At 37.9% G+C, this 25,288-nt stretch overlaps 1 protein-coding gene across 1 annotated transcript in view; it reads right to left on the minus strand.

The window, feature by feature from the left end:
- Mttp (microsomal triglyceride transfer protein) overlaps window positions 1-24,835 on the minus strand; it is a 44,506-nt gene extending 19,671 nt beyond the window's left edge. The window contains exons 1-10 of the mRNA XM_013023768.1: window positions 24,744-24,835; window positions 17,558-17,745; window positions 15,532-15,675; window positions 9,237-9,344; window positions 6,825-6,941; window positions 6,253-6,392; window positions 4,449-4,599; window positions 2,503-2,660; window positions 1,739-1,907; window positions 779-886 (exon numbers count right to left, since the gene is read on the minus strand). Coding sequence (XP_012879222.1) covers window positions 779-886; window positions 1,739-1,907; window positions 2,503-2,660; window positions 4,449-4,599; window positions 6,253-6,392; window positions 6,825-6,941; window positions 9,237-9,344; window positions 15,532-15,675; window positions 17,558-17,745; window positions 24,744-24,804 — 1,344 coding nt within the window. The 5' untranslated portion in view covers window positions 24,805-24,835. The remainder of the gene's footprint in view (window positions 1-778; window positions 887-1,738; window positions 1,908-2,502; window positions 2,661-4,448; window positions 4,600-6,252; window positions 6,393-6,824; window positions 6,942-9,236; window positions 9,345-15,531; window positions 15,676-17,557; window positions 17,746-24,743) is intronic.
- Window positions 24,836-25,288: the final 453 nt, after the last annotated feature.

Below are 25,288 nucleotides of genomic sequence, written 5' to 3' on the forward strand. Positions count from 1 at the left end.
GAAGATCTCTCTTTAGTAATATGGAATATTTCTAAAACATATCAAACAGAAAAGATAACCTTTGAAAGAGATTACATGGAAGAGGCTATATTTTACAATACAATACAATAATGTAAATAAATATGGTAGAAATTTTCTTAATGTTGAAAAAAAGAAATATAGGAAGAAGATGAGAGGTGGAAAGAGGTTGGTTTAAAACCAGCTCAGGTAAAAGTTAATAAGGCTTTTTCTAAAAACTAAACTGGGCATAGTGACACACATCTGTAATCTCAGTACACAGGAGATCACTGTCCAATGCTGGCTGAACAAAAGCCCAGCAAATACATTAAATTTGTACTTAAAAAACCTCATTTACCTTCTTTCATATATTTGATTTGGAGAAGAGGTAAATGAGTGTTTCACAGAAGGCAGAAAATTTGAACCCTTACCACAGAATATCTGGTAGCCAAAGCTCATTATTTTTTTAAAAGATTCTTTAAAATTAAGATTGTCCAAAAACATTAACAAAACTGAATGAGAATGACATAATAGATGTTTTCACTACTTAAAAGACACCTTTAAAGGTGTGATAAGAACTAAGCTGTCCTGTCATCAGAAGAACTTTAATTGGATCATCACTCAGCATCCTTTTTATGGGACAAGCCTTGGAAAGGCAAGGAAGAAGGAACTATAATAAACAAACAGTAGGTCGGGGACTGGGAGCCAGCAGAGGGCAGTAAGTCGAGGATTAAGGAGATGGACTGGAACTGTAGCCAGCCTGAGATTTGATCTGACTTACCTTGAGTTTACAGCCTTCATTCTGACACAGCTTCCTGACTAGGGCTCCGATGATGATCATAACAGTCTCTCTGATGTCGTTGCTTCCAAAGGAACCTTTGAACTTACCCTATCAACCATACAGGGATAAAATAGGTTACCAAGACATAATTCCCAAGGGACAATTTTAGTTATGGGAAACAAGTAACCAATATCTGATGGAACTGTTTTTATGGTCCTAGCAAACAAACTCAATATTTTGCTTTGAGATACTCAGAAATTCGCTGTCTGGTTTTGAACGGAGAGCTAAGGGAAGACCTTCCTAATCATGGTCTATGAACTCTTTAAAGATTTAAGGGATTGGGTTCTTTGGGCTTTCAGAAAGCCACAAAGGAAAATGTTTGTTAACTTTTATATGTGAAAGCCGAGGCGGACACTGCTTTGATTAGATTCTCAAATATGCTTTTTTTCCAAAAAGATTATCAACTATTCCACTAGATCATAAGTAGGTATGCATACTAGGAAAAAATCTTGGAGTCAAAACAGTCTAGATTTGTTTCCAATATATATTTTATGATGCAATGATTGTATCTGTTCAATGTATATATAATACCATAGTTTTGATGTCAAAACATTTTTTTTCAAAAATTGCTTTTTGCAGTATAATCCAGATGACCTCTCCCTCTTGACATCTATCCGATGTCATGAGGTATGATGGACAAACTCAAGCTTTAAGTTTCTGCAAAGTCTTGTTTAGGCTAATTAGCGGGACTGTGGGGGCAAACACTAAATGGAGGTTTTACTATATGGTTAGTAATTAATGGACATAACATAATCCAATAGACTTTGAAACTCTTTTGTAGTTTTTGTTCCACATACAGGTGTTCTACACATTGTTTAATTACTGCTTATATTCTTCATAGGTTTTTATTTTTGTCTTTTAGCCCCTGAGAGTTATTTTCCCGGTGTCCTTTCGGCTTACCACAAGGGTTCTCAGGAGATCTTCATCCGGGTGAGAGGCAAATCCACAGGCATACAGAAACCTCTCCTGAAGGATAATGCTACTGTCACTTTTGAAGTCCAGAAAGTCCAGGATGGCTTCCAATGAGTCTGAGGTCTGAGCAGAAGTGACAGCATCGACCAGCTGTGGTCTGTAAAAAAAAAAAAAAAGACATCAGTGTGAGCAAGCTGTTATTGAACACTTACTTCCGTCACTCCCAGACTCTTCATCCATTTCAGTTTCCTACAGAAGTGATCTTTTTAAAGCAAAGGCAACAAATATATAACTTTCTTAAAAAAAAATCCTTTCTCCGGAGGAGGCAACAATGCTTGATAAGAAATGGACTCATTACCTTGCTCATGTAACTGTAACCCTTCTGTACAGTATTTTCACAATAAAAAAACTTATAAAAATAAATAAATAAAATCCTTTCTCCATTTTATCTAAACCTCTCACTTCACTTTTCTCTTTCTCTCATAAGAAACTTTTATTCAGAATATACCAACTAACTCTCCAATACTAGCATATACAGTGTACTAGATTATCACCAAGTTGTAAGGACAAATCACTTACCATTGTATTTCTGGACAGGTGTCCCTTGAGTTACTGCATTGTGGCATAATGGTTAGGTATAAATATGGAAATGCAGAACAATTGATTCGAAAGTGGGGCAGTTGGTTTAATAAGAAATAACCTGAAAAAGATTTGGGGGACAGACAACCCCACCCAAAGTCTGGGGAACTTACAGGACTTCCTTTTTCTCTGCCTTGAGGATCTGGAGGATCTCTTCTCTCTTGGCGGTCCTGAGGTGCTGAATGAAGGCCAGGAAGCTTCGGACGGAATCGGCTCTGGAGAGGTTGTCGGGTTCCAGCTGCTTCCTGATGGACTGCCAATGCTCGGAGAGCTGCAAGACACGGCCACGGGCTCATGAGCATCCCCACTGACCAAGGCTCAAAGCTACTGGCGTATCTGCCAATTAGAAGCCCTTCTGTCTCTTATATACCACCTATCTCCCTGCCTCTTTCATAACCCACCGGAAATCCAGAAGCAAATAGAGGCCTAATGACCGTGCATGCCAGTCCTCAGTGGAGGTCCATGGTGGTCTATTACTATTGACCTTGAAGGCCCTTGAGCAACAATTTACTGCCATCTAGGCATATAGATCATTCCATGACTACCCCAAGGAAATCATATCTGAGGCCAAGTTTAACTACCCTGCAGAAACTGTGCAGAATTTTAATTAACAGCAGGGAATCTGAGAGGACTAAAAATCAGAACTACTAGAGAACTGTATCCCATTTCCAGATTACCACAATGTACTGAAAATCAATTTTTATGACAGGCTGAGTTTCTTAGCTTCTCTTTACCATTTTGCATGAAATTCAATGCTTTACTATTATTGAGGTAGGACTTGTTCATTGCTCCTATCTACATCAAATAGAGCAGTAGTTAGATATAGCAGTGTGGTTATTGAACTATGGTTTTAAAAATAGCTAATCTAATTGATGATATCACTTGGCTTTGAAACAACCAAATGATTTATTTTTTTATTCTTTGCTACTTTCCCCCTAGTTATACAGAATATGTTACAATCTCATGGTGGCCTCCAGTTTTCTCACACTAACTAGTGGCAACATGCTGCAGCTTTTAAATTATTGACTCCTTCTAAGCAATAGACACTATTTTTCTCTTTTGAAAATCTCTTTTATTGAAGGCTAGGAAGGGGGCTTAGTGGTGGAGTGCTTGCCTAGCATGCATGAAGCTCTGGGTTCAATTCCTCAGTACCACATAAGCAGAAAAAGCTGGAAGTAATGCTGTGGCTCAAGTGGTAAAGTGCTAGCTCTGAGTAGAAACTAAGCTCAGGGACAGTGTCCAGGCCCTGAGTTCAACCCCTAGGACTGGCAAAACAAAAACAAAAACAAAAAAACCAAAAACCCTCTTTTTATCTACCCAATCTTAAGAATATAAAATCTCAGATTTATTTAGCTCACTATTTTCTAGGTCATTTCTGAGGGAAGAGTGTGTCAATATGAATTCAGGCTTTCTGTCATTAAAAGAGTTCCCATTATGAAAATATAGTGACACTGGGAAAGCCGCAATGACATAAAACCTGCATTCAATAATTAAGAAAAAATTATTTAAAAAATCACAGGGGCCAAGCATGGAATGAGTTATAAAAGACTTCATGTAAGTCACAGATTATTTATTTACTTATTGATTTGTGTGTGTGTGTGTGTGTGTGTGTGTGTGTGTGAATATTTGTGTGTGTGCTAGTCCTGGGCCTTGAACTCAGGGCCCGAGTGCTGTCCCTGAACTTTTGTGCTCAAGGCTTGCACTCTACCACTTGAGTCATAGTTCTCTATACAGGTTTTTGGTGGTTAATTGGGGTTGAGTCATACAGGCTGACTTTGAAGCACAATCCTTAGATCTTAGCCTGAGTAGCTGGGATTATAGGCATGAGCCACTGGCACCTGGCTAGCATCTTGTTTTCTCTTTATAAGACATGAAAGCAATATGTTTTCTTAACTACTTTTGTTTTATGCTTTCATCTTGAGTATGGGTTGCTAGGCTTAGTCACTCTAACTGTATGGTGGCTGGTAATCCTTTAGTAACTTTCTGTAGTTGACGCTTTCACTGGAGACAGAAAAACAGCACGTAAGCCACTGCTGGCCCCACCTTTGCTCACACTTACAGAAAGGCATCCTTTACATGCGCTCTGGAAGACCTGTCCCACAATGGGGATGGCTGTGTACTTTGAATCAATGGCTTTAATTACAGAGGCCAGCTGCTTTCCAGGCTTCAGTCTTGGGCCTGCTTCTGTTGTCTTCAGCTCCAGTTTCTGCCTGCACAACATCACAGAGGAACATCACATTCTAAGCAATGTTCTGTGTGAACAAGATATTAATTGCTATTCTTTGGCAAAGATGTATACCCATGGTTCAAGTCAAAGAAGTTCAAACGTTGCTATCTTCAGAGCCGTAGAAACCTCAAGATAGTTATACAGTCATTCGGGAGGGGGTGAGGACAACTTTATTCCAAGATTTGACATCTTAAGTCTTTTAAATATGATGATAAGAAAATACAAGAAAGAAAATTTTTCTAGATATGGGATGTCAACTTTTTTGACCTAAGCCCAGTTTTCTTAAAATGAGATTTGAATACAATCACATCAGTTATTAACCAAAACAGTTTGGAATGCTTATCTTCCAGAAATGGTCTCAACAATCTATTTGGAAAAACAATTTTAAAAAGAAAGAAAGAAGCAATCCTTTCGGGTTGGAGGCATAGCTCAGTGGGTAGAGCACTAGCCAATGAGTGAAAGTGTCAAGGACCAGGTTCGAATCCCAGTATTGGATCTAAAAGAACTTACAGAGCTAGTTATTAATTTAAGTACCTGTTTTCTTTGAGAATATGTGAAAATAATATATACAAAGAAAAATGCAATATTCTACTTCAGATGGGACTTCAATAAACTTTCAAGATTTTATGATGCAAGACATCCATTTCTCCAATAATTTCATCTGCTGGGTCTAACACCAGGGCAACTTCAGAGGAAATTTTTTGAGACGTAAGGACATAAGGTACAATTGATTTATTGCTGGAAATATGTTCGTTTTGAAATAAAATCTGATAATAAAACAAACTTTTAGATTTGAAATCTAGTTCTTCATCCTGATACAACTACTCTGACCAGGTAGAATGGTCTCAATTCATGTAATAGGTACATGCTAAAATGTAAGTCTCATGAAAAACCTTTTCATGTCAGTTTACTATGGAACTTCGTATTTAAACGATGATAATTAAAAAAAAACTGGAAGAGAAAATCTGAATGCAACAACTTTTTAATTTTCCTATTTAAAAATTTGACCAAGGGGCTGGGAAGATGGCTCAGGGTAGAGTGCTTGCCTTGCATGCCTGAGGCCCTGGTTCGATTCCTCAGCCCCACATAAGCAAAAAGAAAAAAGCCGGAAGTGGACTGTGGCTCAAGTGGTAGAGCGCTAGCCTTGAGCTGAAGAGCTGAGGGACAGCACCCAGGCCCAGAGTTCAGGCCCCACGACTGGATGCAAAAAATATAAAAAATAAAAAAAATTTGACCAAGGAATTAGAAAAACAACTAGAATAAAAACAAATCAAGTAGATTGTCAATTATGTTTTAAATTCTGCTCAAGTAACAATTGATAATAGTTAAATTTCATTCAAATAGGATTTGTTATCTATTATTATGGATAATGTGGAAAATAAAGAACAAGATGTTGTTGATGCTTTCAAGGAGAAAGCAGTATACACACACTGAACACTACTACACACATGCACACACCCCCTACACACATGTATATACACACATACACACACTACACACAAACATATACACATCACACAGATAACACATACACACTATATGTATACTACACACACATATACACCTCTATTAACAGATCAACTACAATAATAAATCAGAGAAACACAATGAATGTAAAGTTTCAACATTGTCTTACTTTGAGGTTATTTTCCCCGTAATTGTTTGTAAGAAATTCAGCCTGAAAGCATGACTCTCTTCTGCTTGCACCGCTGTGACAAAACTGTCTTCTATCTTATAGGTAGTGACAGATGTGGCTTTCACACTGACACCCAAGACCTAAGTAAATAAGTAAGTGAATCAATTCATCAGCCCATTAATATCTGTTAACTCACAAGTAATCAGCTTTCGAACTAAGTCAAACAACAGACTCTCTTTTAACTTTATAAAGATGTCCATCCTTTACTTGCCACACTCACAATGACAACACTTGTTAAAAAAAATTCAGTGGAGCTATGGCTCAAGTGGCAGAGTGCTTGCTTTGAGCTGAAGAGCTCAGAGACAGCACCAAGGCCCAGAGTTCAAGCCCCAGGACCAACAAATATAAATAAAATAAATAAATAAAAAGTCTACTCATTTGACACGTGTAGAACTGTTACCTAATTATAAATACTTCCAAATTATATTGTTTCCTTATTTTCTATTTTGATATAAATCTACAAAGTGTAATTATTTGAAGTTCTCAAAGAAAAAAATTAATATTGATTATACCTGATTTGCAGTTGTAAACCCAGACCTCTCTATTTTGCATGAATCCAAGGCTTTAATTTTGACCACTTTGTCTTGCTGAGCCTGGTAGGTCACTTGACAATTTCCAGAGATATCTTCCTGAATAGAAAAGCAAGAACATAACGGCTTTTAATTTGCTGTGGACCCATTGAATTTTAATGGAAAGTGCCATGAAAATTAAGGTCTCTAATCATGCCATTAAGAATGGCTCCCCCTCAACTCCCACCACCCACCTCCAAGAATGACAAGAGAAAAAGATTGAAAGAACTCTGAGTCTCCAATAGTCTCTCTCTTCCATGGGTTTAGTCTTGCAGCTCCTTCTCAATTGCTCAGCAGTGACACAAGATATCCTACTTCTCTTTGATCCCAATAAGCATTGGAAAAACTAGTACATATGTACCAAATTTTCTTTCTCCACTAACTGGTTGTTTGGTACTTGGGCTGATAGCACAGCTTGGGTATTGTTAACAAAACTGCAAATAAAAATGACTATGCGGGTGTAGCTCTTGTATATTTATTTGGACTCCTTTGGATGTATGTCTAGGAGTGGTATGCTGGGGTCATACCGTAGATCTACTTTTAGTTTATTGATGGACCTCCATAGTTATATTCATAGTGGTTACATTAGTGTATATTTCCACCAATACTGTGAGGGTTCCTTTTTCCTCACTAGCATTTCTTCTTTGTTTTCTTGGAGTAGGATAGACTCTCTATAGTTTTGATTAGCATTTTGCTTATGGCTAAAGGCACTGAATGTTCTTTCTTCATGTATCTATTAGCCATTTGTATTTCTTCTGTGAATTGTAGTGTACTCACATGTGAATTGTCCTGGTGAAAACCCTTTGTACAATAAAGATTGGTGGGAGGGGTCAGGGGCTGTGGCTCATACCTGTAATCCTAGCTACTCAGAAGGCTGAGATCTGAGGATCGCAGTTCAAAGCCAGACCAGGCAGGAAAGTCCATGAGACTGTTATCTCCAATAAACCACCAGAAAACCAGAAGTGGTGCTGTGGCTCAAGTGGTAGAGCACTAGCCTTGAGCTGAAGAGCTCAGGGACAGTGCCCAGGCCCAGAGTTCAAACCCCAAGACCAACAACAACAGCAAAAAAAAAAAAAAGAGGGTAGATGCAGCTGGACACCGGTGGCACATGCCTGTAATTCTAACTACTTAAGAGGGTAAGATCTGAGGGTGACAGCTGACCCAGACAGAAAGTATGTGAGACTGTTATCTCCAATAAGCTACCCCCAAAAAGCTGGAAGTGGAGTTATGGGTCATGTGGTAGAGTGCTAACCTTGAGCAAAAGAAACTCAAGGGACAGCACCTAGGCCCTGGAGTTCAAGCCTCAGGACCAGCACAACAATAACAAAAAAAGAGTAGATGAGGGTGAATATGATCAAAGTGCTTTTTATGCATGTATGAAAACAGAGATTGTTTTAAGAAATAGGGAGAGAGGCTGAGGGAAAGAGCTAAAAGGAGTGAATTTGATCAGGGTGCATTGTATATATATATGTATAGGAATGTCACAGTGAAACTATCCTTATATATCACATATATGCTAATAAGTTTTTTAAAATCTAGCTGAATAGCTTAAGCCTCAGCTAATTGATTGTCTGGACAGAAGTGATTTCTAAAGCTGTATCTGGACTGTGTGTGTATGTGTATGAGAAAAATATTGGTTTAACTAATTATTAGTCACATTAATGATTTTTGTTTTCAAAACCTGTATATCTATATAGACTTTATTTGGCTTCTCTGAGCTTTTCTGCAGGCCTCTGCCAGCATTGTATATTTGCTTCTATTCTACCTTTCCTTAAACCCGATCATGATATGACATTTTACACTCATTCATTTGTTCACTCATAGTCTGGCTGAGCTCAGATTAGGAAAGTTGGACTTCAGCCATCACTCCACGTGTGATCCTGGAAAACACACTTCATTTTTCTCATTAAACTTGCTTTCATCATTTGTAAGGAGTTGGAGCAGTTATTCCCATACTTACAATGCATCCCAATTACCAAGGTTGTTAAAATATTAATCTTCTGACCTCTTTTATCTACAAGATCAGAATTTGTAGGGGTAAATACAGATAGTCTGTATTTTTAATGAACTACCCATTGGATAGTGGATGGCAGAGGCATCTGGGATGTTAATCCCCAATGCTTTCTCCATGTCTAACCATCACCCTAACTCTCCTTAGTATAATGGATTCTAATTTCCTTATTAAGTAATAAATGCTGGATTTCTGGCAATTGTGTCATATATAAAGGAGATGTGACTAACTCACCTTTTCTGAACACTATCATAGTAGTAACTCTTCTTCTACAAGTGCAAGTTCTTATCTAATTACCTTATTGTCAAATAAGATGCTGAATCCTTAGTACTGTTAGTAAGTACCTCATTGACGGTTCCAGAGCTTAACTGCATCTGAAACAAACTGGCCAAGCCTCTCTTGAGATTCTCAATGGCTTCTGGCTCATTTGGATATGAGTAGAACTCTTTGACCTGTGGAGAGAATAAGGGCAATACAAATGAAGCAAAGATGCACCATTAATCAGATTTGGTTAAATAAATGGCCGAACAGCTCAGCTTCTCACCCATACTAATCCTCACTCATATTAACAGAAATCAATCTGTTATGAAGCTTCAACTTCTTTGTTTCCTAAAGAAGCCATTTACATTTCTATGAAACCAGATCATTTGGGTACAAAATTTAGAGTGGCTGATTATGAAGATTCTGAACATGGTGGGCATTACATAAGGAAGGAAACAAAGGAAAGAACATCAGTGTACATACACTAAAATTTCTGTGATGGAAACTTATCCAAGGAAGAAAACTTAGGAACTCTCTCTGAACAAATCACTATGACCTTAACCTATAAACCTGACTGAAACAAAAACTAACCAGGGCTTTAAACAAAATCAGCGAATGACGAGGTTGTTGAGGAGAATGATCATTACCACATCCAATATACCTAAGCCTGGCACAACCTTGGATGACAGGGATTCAAGTGTGGCCATAATGATCACAGACAAAATCCATAGTGATGATTTTCAGGGCATTCATGTTGATCACGGTAAAAGCAATGTAGATGGTTGGAAGATGTGAAGTTAAGACTGTACATTTGTACAACTTGCCTTCTGCTTTGGGGTTTCCTTTAGAAGATAGGGAAGGGGCTGAAATGGGAAAGGTCCCTGTGATTGGCAGTAGTAGTAAGTGATTTTTTTTTACTACTTATATTTTTAACCCTTACATTTATGGGCCTGGTGTCTTTCATCATTCTGCTAAATTGATTCATACAAAAGCAACAGGGTTAGCCAGGTGCCAGTGGCTCACGCCTGTAATCCTACCTACTCAGGAGGCTGACATCTGAGGATCATGGTTCAAAGCCAGTCCAGGCAGAAAAGTCCCCCTGAGACTCTTATCCCCAATTAACCACCAGAAAATCAGGAGTGGTGCTGTGGCTCAAAATGGTAGAGCGCTAGATTAAGCCCCATGACCAACAAAAAACAAAAACCAAAAAAGGAAAAGAAAAGAAACAGGGTAATTATCTGGAGAGAAACCTGTGTTGTTTTCATCCTGATTTTACTCCAAAAGCCTCACATGGTTTGGAGTTCAAGGATAGATATTTCTTCTCTATAAATTTCCCCAGGGTTTATGATAATTATAGCTCAGTATTTATGTCAAAAATATGCTGAGTATCTTCTATTTCTTTTTAGAAACAAGCATAGTTTTTCAAATAAAATAATATAGAAAATTCAATAGTTATGTAATGATTCAGTTAATGTCCCACCTGAATAATTCAGCACAAATCAAAAACTCTCATGATAAGGAATATTGTACTTGAAATATCCACACAAGTGTCTCAAATATGTCTGTTTACCTCTTACACATACTATTCCTAGAAATAGATTTACTAGATACTTTATCTGAAAATCAATTTCAGTCATTGTACAGTACAATCCTATAAATGTTAAAAAAGAGTTTGTCCCCACGAAGGTCAGAATAGAGTTGTTTGTCCCAGTTAAAAAGGAACCGGAATAATGACCTCAGTGTCTGAAAATCCATGCTATCATATTCTCAAACAAATCACTGGCAATTTCTCAGCCCCATGCTGAATTTCTGACATTCTGTGGTATAAGCTGGGTCTTGTTTCCTTTAGTAGTGATAGCATACTTGGCTTTGTGAATACATTGGGATGTGGTACTTTCAGATGCCATCTTCTTAGAGGCTTATAACCACATAGCTTGGGCCCAAGGCAGTCAGAAGTGCTGATCTAGTGGCCAAGTGCATGAGACTGTGGCTGGTAACGCTGAAATACTTTAGAAAGCAAAGGGATCCATTAAGTGGGGGAAAATCTTACACTATCATCATTTTTGATATGCTTCCAGGATACAAAGTGTGCCTATTTATAGAATTATTTAGAAAGTTTTATCTACCAGTTCAAGACTTAATCTTTGGTCTATGAATAAGGTCAAGTGCTCTTTGATTACTGATGCACTTCTATGGATCAAGTTTTGGTTTTGGTGTCTAGACCCCTAAGAAAATAAATTTATAGAGTTCTTTTTTCCTCTCAGGCTGAAGAACATAAACTAGCAAACATGAAGAAAAAATTGGAAATTCCTTCTATTACTTTTGATTGTTTCCATAGAACTAGCGGAGAAAAAGTTGAGAAAGTTACATTTTTTCTTTTGTGTGACTACTATCTCTGAAGCCAAAACTTTATTCCTTTAGGGCAAACCAGTGAGATACAAACAGAAGATAGTTATCTATATTAGCCAAATGTCAAAATTATTTACGAATCATCACGATAACTCAGATTCTTACAGGGCAATCCATGTGCTGCCACAGCAATAATTTAAAATTCATTATTTCACAACAGGAACTGAATAAGTTTTATTATATTCAAGCCATAAAGCTGATTACTTCAGCACGGAAATGAATTCTGAACATGCTAGAACATAGGCTCTTATCTAAATTCATAGGCGCCAGATATTCCAGTGAGCATTAGCACTAAATCTAGAGTGCAACTGAACAGGTTGTTAAGCAAGAAAGGCAGAATCTCTCCTGGTTAAATTCTGGGTGGGAGGGAGGGAGAAGTCCATTGGAATCAGTAGGCATCCATCATATTTTTTCCTTAGGAAGGAGATAACTCTTTGAATATAGTCACTTACATAGTCTTCACTTATATAGTCTTCAAGAATAAGGAAAGATAAAAGAGTAAAAATAAACTGGAAAGATCCTGGCACACAGGGATGAGTCATATTATCTTTGTTGTCTATGACAGAGCATAGCTGGGAAATGGCAAACTAGAAAACAAATTAATGAAGAAATATATGGCCAATTTGAAAAGTTTTCAAGGTGAATTTGAAAGGAATTACAGCTCTTCTGGGAGGTTGGCATGTATCACCATGGTACCAGATTCAGAAAGAAGATCTGTGCCTAGAAACAGCACAAAATAATAGGCCAGCTCAGCAACCCTGTGGTTGATTTAATCAATATGGATGGCCAAAACCAGAAACAGAAATCTAGAAATTATCTACCTAATTACATTAGCATATCAGGCCAAGAAAGAATTTGTGCTTTAACTGGATATACTTTTTGATTGACAGTATTAATTAACCTTAGCCAGATAACTGTACCATTTCCATGCTAGTTTATGATTTGTAAACAAAACTAGAGTCATGCTTAAATATTTATGTAAGGAAAAGGAGGGTCATGGAAAAGAGAAAATGTGCCAAGAATATGTATTTAAGTATTAGTTCTTTTATCATGTAAACATGGAAGTTTCAATTAAGGGAGGGGAGAAAAGGGGTTCTCTGGAAAGACAAAAAAACATGCCTATGAATATCTTTGAAATCACAGACATTTCTAGTAAAACCGAATATCAAACTGGGGTAGAAAAACACACTCCCTGGAAAATTTCTCCTCAGCACTTTCCCCTGTTTTTGCATAAGTTCTTTTATAATAATCTGTAATGACAGTGAATGATCTCACAGTAATGTGAGCAAATCTTCCACTTGACAGCTTGGTCTCTAGGGACAAGTTACTTCCCTTCCCCTCCCAGTGAGTACTTTATCATATAGCTGAGAGATATGATAATGTACTTTACCCTGTGGCTGCACAAATCATAGCTCTTCTAGAAATGGCCTGTGAGTGTCATCGAAATAATGATGTGGCAGCTCCAGGTCAGCCTTTGAACAGTGAGAGCACCAAGTGCACTCCTGTGTGTAACAAAAGACTTTGCACTCAGGTGCCAGTGAAGGAGTTATAAAATGATTGACTGACATTAAGATTATAAGAGCAATTAATATGTTATGAACTCAAGTGTCTTGCCACACTGGAGGTTCTGAGAAGAAAAGACTAGTATATCCTACCTATCACAAAAATGAGCCAGGTTCAAATTATTCCTCACACAGATGGTAAAGAATGGAATACAGAATATGACACACCAGCCAGAAAGGGGGCCATCGCCCCTGAGTATTTCAATGACAAGGCATAGAGTATGAGAACGTGATCACAGACCCTGTCTCAAATTCCAACTCCACGACTTTCCAGTCATAGAATCTTAGTGCAAGTCTCTTTAACTCCTCTTAACTTGGACTTGCATGCCACATGAGGATTGATACGACAGCACCTGCTTCCTGGGCTGTCATTGGCCTAAGAGACAATAAATGTAATGTCTTAAAACACAGCCTTCAAACACATTAACTGTAAGTACCTTTTATCAATTAACTAAACAATTTGCCAGACATGTGATTCCTTCCTTCTTCCTTCCTTCCTTCTTTCCTTCCTTACTTGCTTGCCAGCACTGGGGCTTGGCACTGTCAGTTCACTTTTTTCCTACCACTCAAGTCACAGCTCCACTCCTAGCTTTTTGGATGATTGAAGATAAGAATCTCATGGACTTTCCTGCCTTAGAACTCAGCCTCCTGAGTAGCTAGGATTACAGCCAGCACTGGGCTAAGACATTTCTCAAAGTATGACTTACTTGGCTCCACATAACCTTATAGATTATTCCTTTATTTTGTAAGTACCTACTGAGTTCCTACATTGAGTAAGGTGCTGAATACACAGAGATAAAGTACGTACCCGCAAGAAGCTGTACTCAGAATAGGGATAAGAAGAAAGGATTGCAACCCACTGTATGAAGTGCTGGGATAGAAATCTCTTTGAGGCATCATACATTTTGGGAGGATATTGAGAAAAACTTGATGGAATACCAAGTCAATGAGTACAAGACAATTTGGGGAGGGAAGGGAGCAAAAGGGTCGTGGAGACTGGAAACCACAATCTAGTAATGAATATACAAAGCCAAAAGGAAAGTGATAAGGGGCATAAACGGAGTCCAAAGTGCCAAGAGCATTCTAAATGGAATGGCTATCCTCAGCGAGCTAGAAGGGTATGAACTTAAGAGGATCTATAAGCAAACATGAGTTATGAAAAGTATTTTGACAAGAAGGAAAAGAAAATATTGCTGAAGACAATGATTCATGTTTGGTTGCATGAGAGAGTGATGATTTAAAACAAGCACTGTTGGCTCACACCTATAATCCTAGTTATTCAGGAGGCTGAGATTTAAGGAACATGGTTCCCAGCCAGCCAGGGTAGGAAAGTCCATGAGATTCTTATCTCCAATTAACCACCAAAAGACTGGAAGTGGAACTGTCAGTCAAATGGTAGAGTGCTAGCCTTGAGCAAAATGAAGCTCAGGGACAATGCCCAGGTGCTGAGTTCAAGCCCCATGACTGAGAGAGAGAGAGAGAGAGAGAGAGAGAGATTCTTTCTCATAACTCCCTTTTTCATACACATCTTGATTAAAAAATAGATGTGTGAAATTTCTATGATAAAGCATTTGTTTTTATCTTTATTTTGAATCTAAAATTATTAACTTTAAAGTTGTGTGAAGTTAAAAGTATAGCATTTCCTTTATGTCTTTTTTAGTGACTGAGGTTAATCTCATCTTCACTGACATATTTTTCATATATCAGTAAAATATCTGTAATTTTCATAAACTCCCACAGGCAATGCCTACTAATCCATTAGTCACAATTGCTTTCAATTCCAAATATAGTAAGACCATTTTAAATAGGTTAAATTCAAACCATACAGAATGCACACTTATGGAATTTCTAAATACTTAGTATTCATCATTGTAATATATCTAATGCTTTTCCAAGTCACAGGTTTTCAATATTGTCTAAACATTTTTCGTAAACAAGCTGTACCTTAGACATGTCATGTCTTTTCAATACTTCAGCTTCATGATTTGGGCCAGATATTGATATCTTTGTAACAACTTAATACCACTTATCTAAGCTTTTCAGTCTAATTTGTTTAATTTTCTGAGTTTTATACAAGCATGCTCTGATGATTTGCAATTCTGGTAATGTAATAAGGAATGCACTTTTAAAATGTACACCTCTCATAAAAAAACAAATACTTGATTCTACTATAAAGAGTTCCATAGAAACTGAATAAACTAATCAGAAAATATGCAAATTTGGGGTATTGACTTATTCTCAAAATATTTAATTTGCAACTTCTGTTTAGTTCTTTATTTCTTGAAACAATTGTACTCACCATAAAAATAGTGACAACACAATTACCTCAAAATGCTCCCTATTTAAGATAAGAAAAAAAAGGGAAGTTGGGGGGGGACAAAGATGTGGAACCACCTAGCCCCCTTACCTTTCCATGGATTAGATGAAGGAGCATCGGTCTTTTCAGAGCTTCCAAGTTTTCCTTTCCTATGACTTTGGGTTGGCTTTTTCCTTTGAAGATGCTCTTCTCTCCTCTCTGTGGATTCACATTCTGCACATTTACATCCGTTATCTAGAGTCAAATAAAGACACTACTAGAACAACTTTCTCTGTCTTTCTTCACCAGTTTCTTAGAAAGTAAAGAGGTAAAGGAATCAACCATTTTCCAGTGTATGTATATACATATATTTTACATATATATGCATGCATGTATGTATGTATATATGTATGTATATATCTTTGTCACTCATTTGAAATTAATAAAGTACTGAAATAATAAATCTTTTGAATTAGGAAAAATATCAATACCTCAAGAACACCATATTTTAGGTTATAGTAAGTGACATGCAACTTGTGGGAGGGGATGGGAGGCAAAAACTGGGAGAGAGAGGAGGACAGGGTGATGCATACACAATCATTACTTGACTACTGTGAAATGGTAACCCCTCTGTACACCTTTATAATACAATAAAAATATACACAAAAAACTGACATGCATCTGGTTCTTCCATGTCACCATCAATCACTTCTCTTGCTGTCTGCCTCATCACTTCACTTTCTGTAGTATTTATCCGACAGGGCTCTTCTACTTTGCCTCATCTGAATAAATAAAATTAAAGATAAACAGCCTAACTGCTGGACACAGATCTATATAATATTTTGTGCAGAATGCTGTGCCATTCTACTGAAAAATAACTCAAGGATGTGGATTATGATGCTTTGCTCCAATCTGGAAAATCTAACAACCATTACATCCAATATATTATATATACATATATATAGCATATATAACATGCATATATTGTATATACATATGTGCATATATATTATATATGTATATATAACATATTATAAATTATTATACATAGATATGTACATATATTGTATTATATATTGGATATAATGGTTGTTAAGTATATATAGATATATCCAACAAACAATATAACCAAAGAAATAGATCACTTGGTAAATGCACTGCAATGAGCTTTATTATAAAAGTCTCCTTAGGGCCGGGAAGGTGGCTCAGTGGTAGAGTGCTTGCCTTACATGCGTGAGGCCCTGGGTTCCATTCCTCAGCACCACATAAGCAAAAAAAAAAAAAAGCCGGAAGTGGTGCTGTGGCTCAAGTGGTAGAGCGCTCGCCTTGAGCTGCAGAGCTGAGGGACAGCGCCCAGGCCCAGAGTTCAGGCCCCATGACCAGACCCCCCCAAAAAAATCTCCTTAAACTATTGTTCCCAGTGTTTGATTCTGTGTCCCTATTTCACGCTAACATGGAGGAGAAGGACTGTAAATAGAACACATTGCCTCTAAGTTCCTGAAAAACAAATACAGAATCACCACATGATAAAACTGGAAACAGACAGCTGGGTCATTTAATTTGGCCTCTGTTTTCATTGCATGGATCTATATCATCATAACTGTACAAACATTGCCATTCGTGGGAGTCCTTGATTTATTCAAAGTTGGGTTTACCCTCTCATTGGTAGTCTACCCATTAAATTAGGCACTCAGGCACCTTGTAATTTATCTCCCTTTCCAGTTATTTTCAGTTGCTTTTCACATGACATGGACTGCAGATCCTTCATTCTTAGGACATTTTGAACGAATTCCAGTTTAAGTTCCCATTAATATGATATGTGGAATTATTATATTAATACTATATGATATGATTTATAGAATTATCATATTAATAGGGACATTAATAGGGGCATCAGACTACAGCTACTTATCAGCATAAATCTTCCAGTTGCCTGCTTCAACAATGTGACAAAACTAAATCGTTTTGACCAATGAAAAACTGTGGAGTACTTATTTTAGTGAAAGATAACACAACTTATAGAACCAAGAGCACAGAACATGTATTGTCGAATGGCGTATTTCTCAAGACTTCGGAGTCATCTAATCTCCTTGTGTTGGGGGGCGGGGCTTGTGTGTGTCTGGTAGAAAATGCCCACCGTAATTTGGATCAGTTGATCGTCATCACCGTCAGGATTCCTCCACAGTAAGACAACATCCACACTGGATGAAATCCGGTAGCCCACGCTGTCTTGAAGTTTTCCTTTGCCTCCATCAACCAACACTTCGGTGGTGTATGTCAGCTTGTAAAGCCTGTCGTTATTTAATGAGAGACCAGTTGTGTGACCTGCAGGAAAGGGTGGCAAAAGTTCGGGTTTAATCATAAGACACCTGCCAGGCGGGGACATATGCTGTCTGCCCACTAGACCAGCCTTAGCTGGTGGGGACTTAGCAAGTGTCCACTGAAAGAGAAGGGTTTGTACCCTTCACCTGTGGCTGAAAAACGTACATTAACCAAGCAGGTAACCATTAAACAAATAAGATTTCATTTCAGAAAACTTTAGTTTGTATTTCTAATTAATAATAATCTCTAATTAATAAAATTCAGCAATATGGCATTTTTAAAGTAATTCCATTGTATTGCTTTTAATTGTGTGAATATGAGTTAAGTACAGGTTTTCATAAGAATTGCCTTATGAGCAATCATGTAATTAACAATAAACCACTTATACACTTAACAAGAATCATTTATAATGAGCATATTTTAATTGCAGCAGTTGAATGCAAAAATAGTAGTTAGAAGAGCAGTTCCTTTGTTTGATTTTTTATATTTAAGAAACATCCTTCCAGTGTTATTATACTAATTTAATTAGTAAATGTTTAGTACGAAAGAACATTTCAGCCAAGCACTGGTGGTTCACATCTGCAATCTTAGCTACTCAGGAGGCTGAGATCTGAGGATCATGATTCAAAGCTAGCCCAGGCAAGAAACTCCATGAGTCTCTTATCTCCAGTTAACTACCAGAAAACCAGAAGTGGGGTAGTGGTTCAAGTGGTAGAGTTTTACTTTGAGCAAAAGAAGCTCAGTGAGTAAAATGATGTGTTAAATACATAAAATATTAACATAGGTTACATTTGGCCAGGGTTAGTTTAACAGTAAATATTATTCAACTCAATATTGTGCACTAAGAAAATTCATACAATTTCCAATTCAACTTAGCATATTTTCCCTCAACATAAATAGGTAGGATCAAGACTTTCATAGTGAGAACTTGGTATTTTTTTATTACATAAAGTCTTTTTATAGATGTTCTCTGAATGGCTCTCAGGAGATACGCAAGAAAAATTCATTGTGTATGTTTTTCCTCAGATATAATGCCACTAACTGCCTCGTTCACTGCAATAGGCAATCATAACATTTTTCCATCAAGAAGTGTGTTCTTGGAGAGACATAGAAAAGGGAGAGCTTATACCAGAAGTCGAGCAACTGAAACAGGAAACAAAACTACCTTTACAAAACAACCTCCTGCCTCGGCGCTAGTAGCTCACACCTGTAATCCTAGTTACTCAGGAGGCTGAGATCTGAGCATTGAGGTTCAAAACCAGCCTGGGTAGGAAAGTCACATGAGACTCTTATCTGCAATTAGCCACCAGAAAACTGAAAGTAGAGCTGTGGCTCAAAGTAGTAGCTCACTAGCCTTGAGCAAGAAAGCTCAGAGACAGCACCCAGGCCCTGAGTTCAAATCCCATGACTGACAAAACAAAAAACAAAAAAACCTTAGTAATCCTTTGAAAAATTGTTACTATCTCCTCAGTAACAAACTGCTCCACTGGCTATGTCAACCTTAACATCTGCTTTCCAAAGGAAACAAGTGTCAAAATATATTACATTAGTTCATGTGTGCTGTTATTCACAAAAATCTATTATGGGTGTGACATTTTGTTTCCCTGGTCTTCCCTAGTCTTCACCGGTCTTTCCATGGTCTTTCTATGTAGCTAAGGCTAGCCTAAAGTGACTCAAGGCCAGCCTGAAAAATGATCCTCCTACCTCAGCCTCCTGAGTGCTGAGATTACAAGCATGCACCACCATATTCAGCTCTGAGGTAGACACACCTATTTAAAGTTGATAAAGAAATGGAGAGACATAGAGAGTGTACAATTTACCCTAGGGCATTCAGGTAATTAATGTTGGAGCTGTACTTTGAACCCAGATCCTGTAGTCCTAGGGACCATATACTTCCTTATGCTATATACCTTAAAATGTTAAATTCTTTAACATTCCCAGGGAGTGATCTAGGAATTGATTTATTTGTTCGACAAGGATATATTGAACTACTGTTGTGTGGTCGGCACTCTTCAGACACTGATGCTTTGTCCAAATGGAGTTTATATTTAACTGAGGGTAGATGAGTAATAGAAATAAAAACATACACGCAAATCATGTAACATGGTAGAACTGCTAAGGGAAAACAAACAAACAAACAAGGCTGGGCACTGGTGGCTCACACCTATAAGCTTGGCTATCCAGGAGGCCGAGATCTGAGGATTATGGCTCAAAGCCAACCCAGGCAGGAAAGTCCATGAGATTCCTACCTCCAATTAACCACCAAAAAGCCAGAAATGGAGCTGTGGCTCAAGTGGTAGAGTGTTAACCTTGTGCAAAAAAAGCTCAGGGGCAGTGGCTAGGCCCTCAGTTCAATCTCAGGGCCCAGCCAACCCTGCCTCCCCCCCGCAAAAAAAAAGAAAGGAAAGGAAAATGAAAACAAGAAAGGAAATAGGGACACAGAGGGAAAGACCCCTGAGAAAATGTGAAGGCTTTAGGCAAGCCATGTAGAATTGGTACTCTCCTACACCCGCGGTCCCTACTCCCCTTACTCCTCATAGATGATGTAGTAAGTAGAAAGGCCCTGTGAAGGGCTCATGCACGTATAAGTAGGGAGGCCAAAGGGGTTGAAACAGTAAGTAAAAGACATGGCAGAAAGAGTAAATCTAATGCATGCCTCTGAGGGTCTAGGTGTTTGGGGTGACACTTAGAGACTTTGGAGTTTGACTCAAAGACAGATAGATACTGCTAGAGAGCTCAGGGTGTGACCTAGTTTTAGGTGTGTTGCTGTTCCATGCTCTAACAAGCTTCAAATGGAAAGGAAAGGAATTTACTTAGGAATGGACAAGAGGCAGTTGAAGGAAGTGCCAGGATCAGGTTCTTAGTGCAAGTGACTGTCCAGACATGAAGTTAGGTAGAGCTGGGCGGGGTGGAAGGTGCAGGAGGTGGAATCCAGAGAGCCCTACGTGGAGATGAAGGCCCTGACTCTCTCCAGCCTCCTCCATACCCAGGCATCCTTTGTTCTGATGGGGCATTCTGCCAGGAAAAGTATTTTGTTCAGGAAGGCCTTTTTTACGACCTCTATTCAATTCCACATAGGTCCCCAAAGAGATCCATGTTGTCTTATTTAATCCTCATAGCAATTCTGAAAGATAAGCATGATAGGAGAGCTGACATAAGCCAACTCCAGGTTCAACTCAACAGAATTGGTACAATACAGAATTTGATATTTAAGTCGATTGGAATCCAAGTTTGTGGACTACATAAAGTCTTGGGCTTGAACTCTGGGCCTGGTTGCTGTCCCTGAGCTCATCAGCTCAAGGCGAGCACTCTAGTCCTTGAGCCCCACCGCCATTTTTCTGGTGGTTAATTGGAGATTAACCCCCTGCCTGGGGCACGCTTTGAACCTGGATTCTCAGATCTCAGCCTCCTGAGTAGCTAAGATTACAGGTGTGAGCCACCAGTGCCCAGGTGGGATGCACAATTTGATTGTTATTTGTTTTTGCCTTTTCAGAACACAGTCTCACTTTGTAGCTCTATTTTCCTGAATGCTTGGATTATAGCTGTTTACTATGATACCCAGCTAAAGAAGTATTCTGATTAAAATAGCTATAATGATTTTGTAGGCAGGTATCCTATTTTTTAATGTCCAAAGTTTTCAATATTACCAAGCTGTTACTTTTCCTTTGATCTTACTTTTACTTTATTGGCAAAGAGAACGTGAAAAAGAAATACCGTAGATGAGTTTTGACGATAACTTAGAGAGAATGAAGATCAGGAAAGAAAGGGTTTTGTTCTCCTAAAGCTTTCCTACCTTGCTCAATAGACCTAAAATAGCTGCTCTTTTAACCAATGCTGTAAGAGTCTAAAATGGTTCAAATAAATAGACTATCCTACATTTACTACTATGCTACTTACTACCCTTTTTCCTGTTCAATAAGCATGTTTCTATTTGTTATCCAGAGATCTGGCAAACACAGCGCCTGGGCAACAGGAGTCATATTTATATTCCTCACGTTATTTCTATTTTAGGCTATTGCTCTTCAAAGTGTACATAATAGTATTTATGTTTTGGGATATATATTTACACATATTAAGAAATAAGAAAGAAAAATTAACTTTAGTTGGAAAAAAAGAGTCATCTGGGTACCAGTGGCTCACACCTGTAATCCTAGCTACTCAGAAGGCTGAGATCTGAGGATCGCAAGTCAAAGCCAGCCCAGGAAGGGAAGTCCATAAGACTCTTATCTCCAATTAACCACCAGAAGGCCAGAAATTGAGTTGTGGCTCAAGTGAGAGCACTAGATGTGAATACAAAAGCTCAGGGCAGCACCTAGGCCCTGATTTCAAACCCCAGGACCAGCATAAACACACACACACACACACACACACACACTACTTCATTTTCTTCCTTCACACACACACACACACACTACTTCATTTTCTTCCTTCAAGTATATCTAGAATGTCTAAGTAACTGAAATTATTTAAGTTTTAAATACTGTACTCATTTACAAAATATCAGTTGAGCGTAGTGAACCTGCTAAATGTCAGGGAGACAAGCCAGAGGGAAGTCAAAGTAAAGCCTGAAAATGTACAGTAATGATAAGGGAGTGTAACAATCCAAGAGAGAGCTACACAGTTAGCAGGTACAGAGAAAGAGAGAGAGGAGGAAGGAAGGAAGGAAGGAAAGAAGGAAGGAAGGAAGGAAGGAAGGAAGGAAGGAAGGAAGGAAGGAAGGAAGGAAAGAGATGGGAGGGGAGGGGAAGGAAGGACAGGAGAGGGGTGGAGAGGAGAGGGAAGGGAAGGAAGAGGAGGGAAGGAATCAAAAGGAAGAGAAGAGAACAGAAGAGAATGATAATTAAGAAGATTAGAAGTGAAGAGACCATTAGAGTTGACAAATTAGAGAGCAAAAGCACTATATAAAGAAAACTCTTCAGCACTAAAAATAGCCCCACTATTATATCAAAGCTAAGAAAAAGTTGGGAAATTTGAGACTTCAGAAAGCTTACACTCAGAAAATCAGAGACCCTAGTCTGTCCTAATCTTACTCCCATCCAATTTTCCCTTCTCTAGCTATCCAGCAGTTCTTAGAATTCACTACACAGTTGCATCAGTAATTTAAATTAGAGTTGAGTTTGAGATGATGTACGGGTCCCAAGATTTAGAAGCGACTGACACTGGATAGTTCCTACATGTGGCTTTTGATGTTTTAATGTTAATCATTAGGACGGCAAAGAATCTATCATCCAATCCTTGTGCTTAATATTGAAGGCTACCCCCTCTGGAGGGGGAAAGCTAAGTCTTTTATTTATAATATTTGGCAGAAGAAATTAATCCTGTGAAGCTAAAGAAGCTTCAGCTTCAAGCTGTCTTACTTGACTGGGTTCCTTCTAAGACCTTGGAAGGGGCTCCTAGCAATGTGGACACATACCTTATCTTTTCCCAGTAACCTTTGTAAGTGTAAGATATTTCTGTAATCTTTTCTCAAAGACAGCCTCTAAATTGCATAAGCTTCAGGTTCTAAAATCTGAATTTGCCACTGACCTTGTACACAGCCCTGTCATGTTCTCAGCCACATTTCTCCTATGTGCAATTGCTTGTATTAGTGCCCAAGTGGGTGTGTGCATTGAAATACTTCATAAGTACATTGGTAATTTTCTGGTTGATCAAATGCGGGGGAGGGGGGAGAGGGACTTCTGTGTCTCAGCTATTTTTGGAAAAATAATCATGGTATTAGATTTGATATTATGGTATGTACATCGCCAAGATTTCAAATATTCCACAATCTATTTGACAGTTACAAAATAGTATATCATAGTATAACAATTCTCTGGTAGACATGAGTTATATAAATCCGGACTTCTTTCTCATTATTTGTTTTCCAACTAACTAATGTCTATATCCTTAAATACTAACCATTTTTAAAAACTAGTGAAATAATGATCCTTAATTCAAGAACCTAAAGTGTGATTGGCTTAGGTGAAATAATTTAAATTTAGCCCTCTACTTATTGCTCTGATTTTTTAAAAGTTTGCCCTTTTTCTTTATGTGGGAATTTTCAATGCAAAAATTCTTGAAAATTTTCTACTTTATGATAAAAAATCATGTTTATCCCAAATAGGTCTTGAAAGTTTATGAATGAGTCATCATATATTAAGAAAAGTATATAGTTCTAAAGATCAACCCCAATCAGGTGAAGTTGTTTATTAGATCTACAGTCTTACAAATCTGGATTTTATGAAACACAGGGAGTTCATATCTAGCTAATTTAAAATTAGATTCTATATTAATACATTACATATAGCCCATACTATTCTTTATGGAACACATTTTTCTTTTGTCTTTTTCTGAAGATATCAATTTGTATGTTTGTTAAAAAAATCTATTTTCTCTTAAAATAGAAACTACCAACGATATTTTTTAATTTTTAAAATTATTTTAAGTAGTTGTATCGATGCTAGTGTATCGATGCTAGTTTTCCAATGATAATAAATTCTTATTTTTAATCTACATCATTTTTATATTTTCTTTAATTTAGCACAGATTCTACCACTTTTGAGTGGTAATTGAATAATGTATGTACTTTACCATTTCACTCCTAATTCTGTGACAAATCAAATGCCTTTTTTCATTGGGTGTAATCCTTCTTGATATCACATTGCTAGCAACTAGAAAGAAATTGAAGAACTGGGATTTCTCATTTTGTTTTATTTTTTTATAATGCAAGGGAAGGCGTTGCATTCAGCACGGCCAACAGCAGCAGGTAACACTAGCTGCACCTTCCTTCCCTTTGAAAATCCACCCTGAATGAGAAATTGAAGCAAAAAAAAAAAAACATTGATCTGAAGGGCTGAACTAAAGAGGGTTTTCTATTTTCATGAGATAGAGATTAAAATTTAGGTTTTCATTTCCACCTACTGATACTTTCACAAACATTCCAAAGTTGCACAGTTTTGAAGATGGTTTAGTTAAGAGCTTCTCCATTTCTCTCTCTGTCACTCAGAAAGGACAACACTTACCTCTAACAGAAGCAGAATACGAGGAAATGAAACAGAGAAAAAGCACAGCAAGAAGAATCATCCTGACTAGCTGCCCTCTGCTGCATCCAGCTCCGAGCCTCTGAGATGTGGACTCTTCTGATGGCAGCCAGCTAGGAAGTGACCCTCCTCAGAACCTGCGACAATAATGTTTATCTCTGGGGAAGAGGTCAGATTCCAAACTCCAAAATCAGGACCTAAGTTCACCAAAGGGCTCATTATTAATGATTAAACATCGGTGGGCTCTAGTTTTCAGTTTCCTATTCTTTTTAATATTTCTTCACTCTGTAAGAAAGAAAAATCAAGAAAGGTTTCACTTTGGACAGCTAAACCAAATCCATCTTGCCTTCCTTTCTTTCAATATAGGTGAATGGAGGAAGATTCTAAGGAAGTTGGAAATGATCCTTCTCTGCTCAATATGTAATATTCACCATGCCCATAGTTCTCACCATGCCAATGTTTCTTTGCATTGCACCACTTTACGTGACAGGTGGGCAGGCCTGTCAAATTCTGCTAAATCTGGTTGA

This window comes from Dipodomys ordii, unplaced genomic scaffold (genome assembly GCF_000151885.1).
Source record: "Dipodomys ordii isolate 6190 unplaced genomic scaffold, Dord_2.0 Scaffold70, whole genome shotgun sequence".
Taxonomy (NCBI): domain Eukaryota; kingdom Metazoa; phylum Chordata; class Mammalia; order Rodentia; family Heteromyidae; genus Dipodomys; species Dipodomys ordii.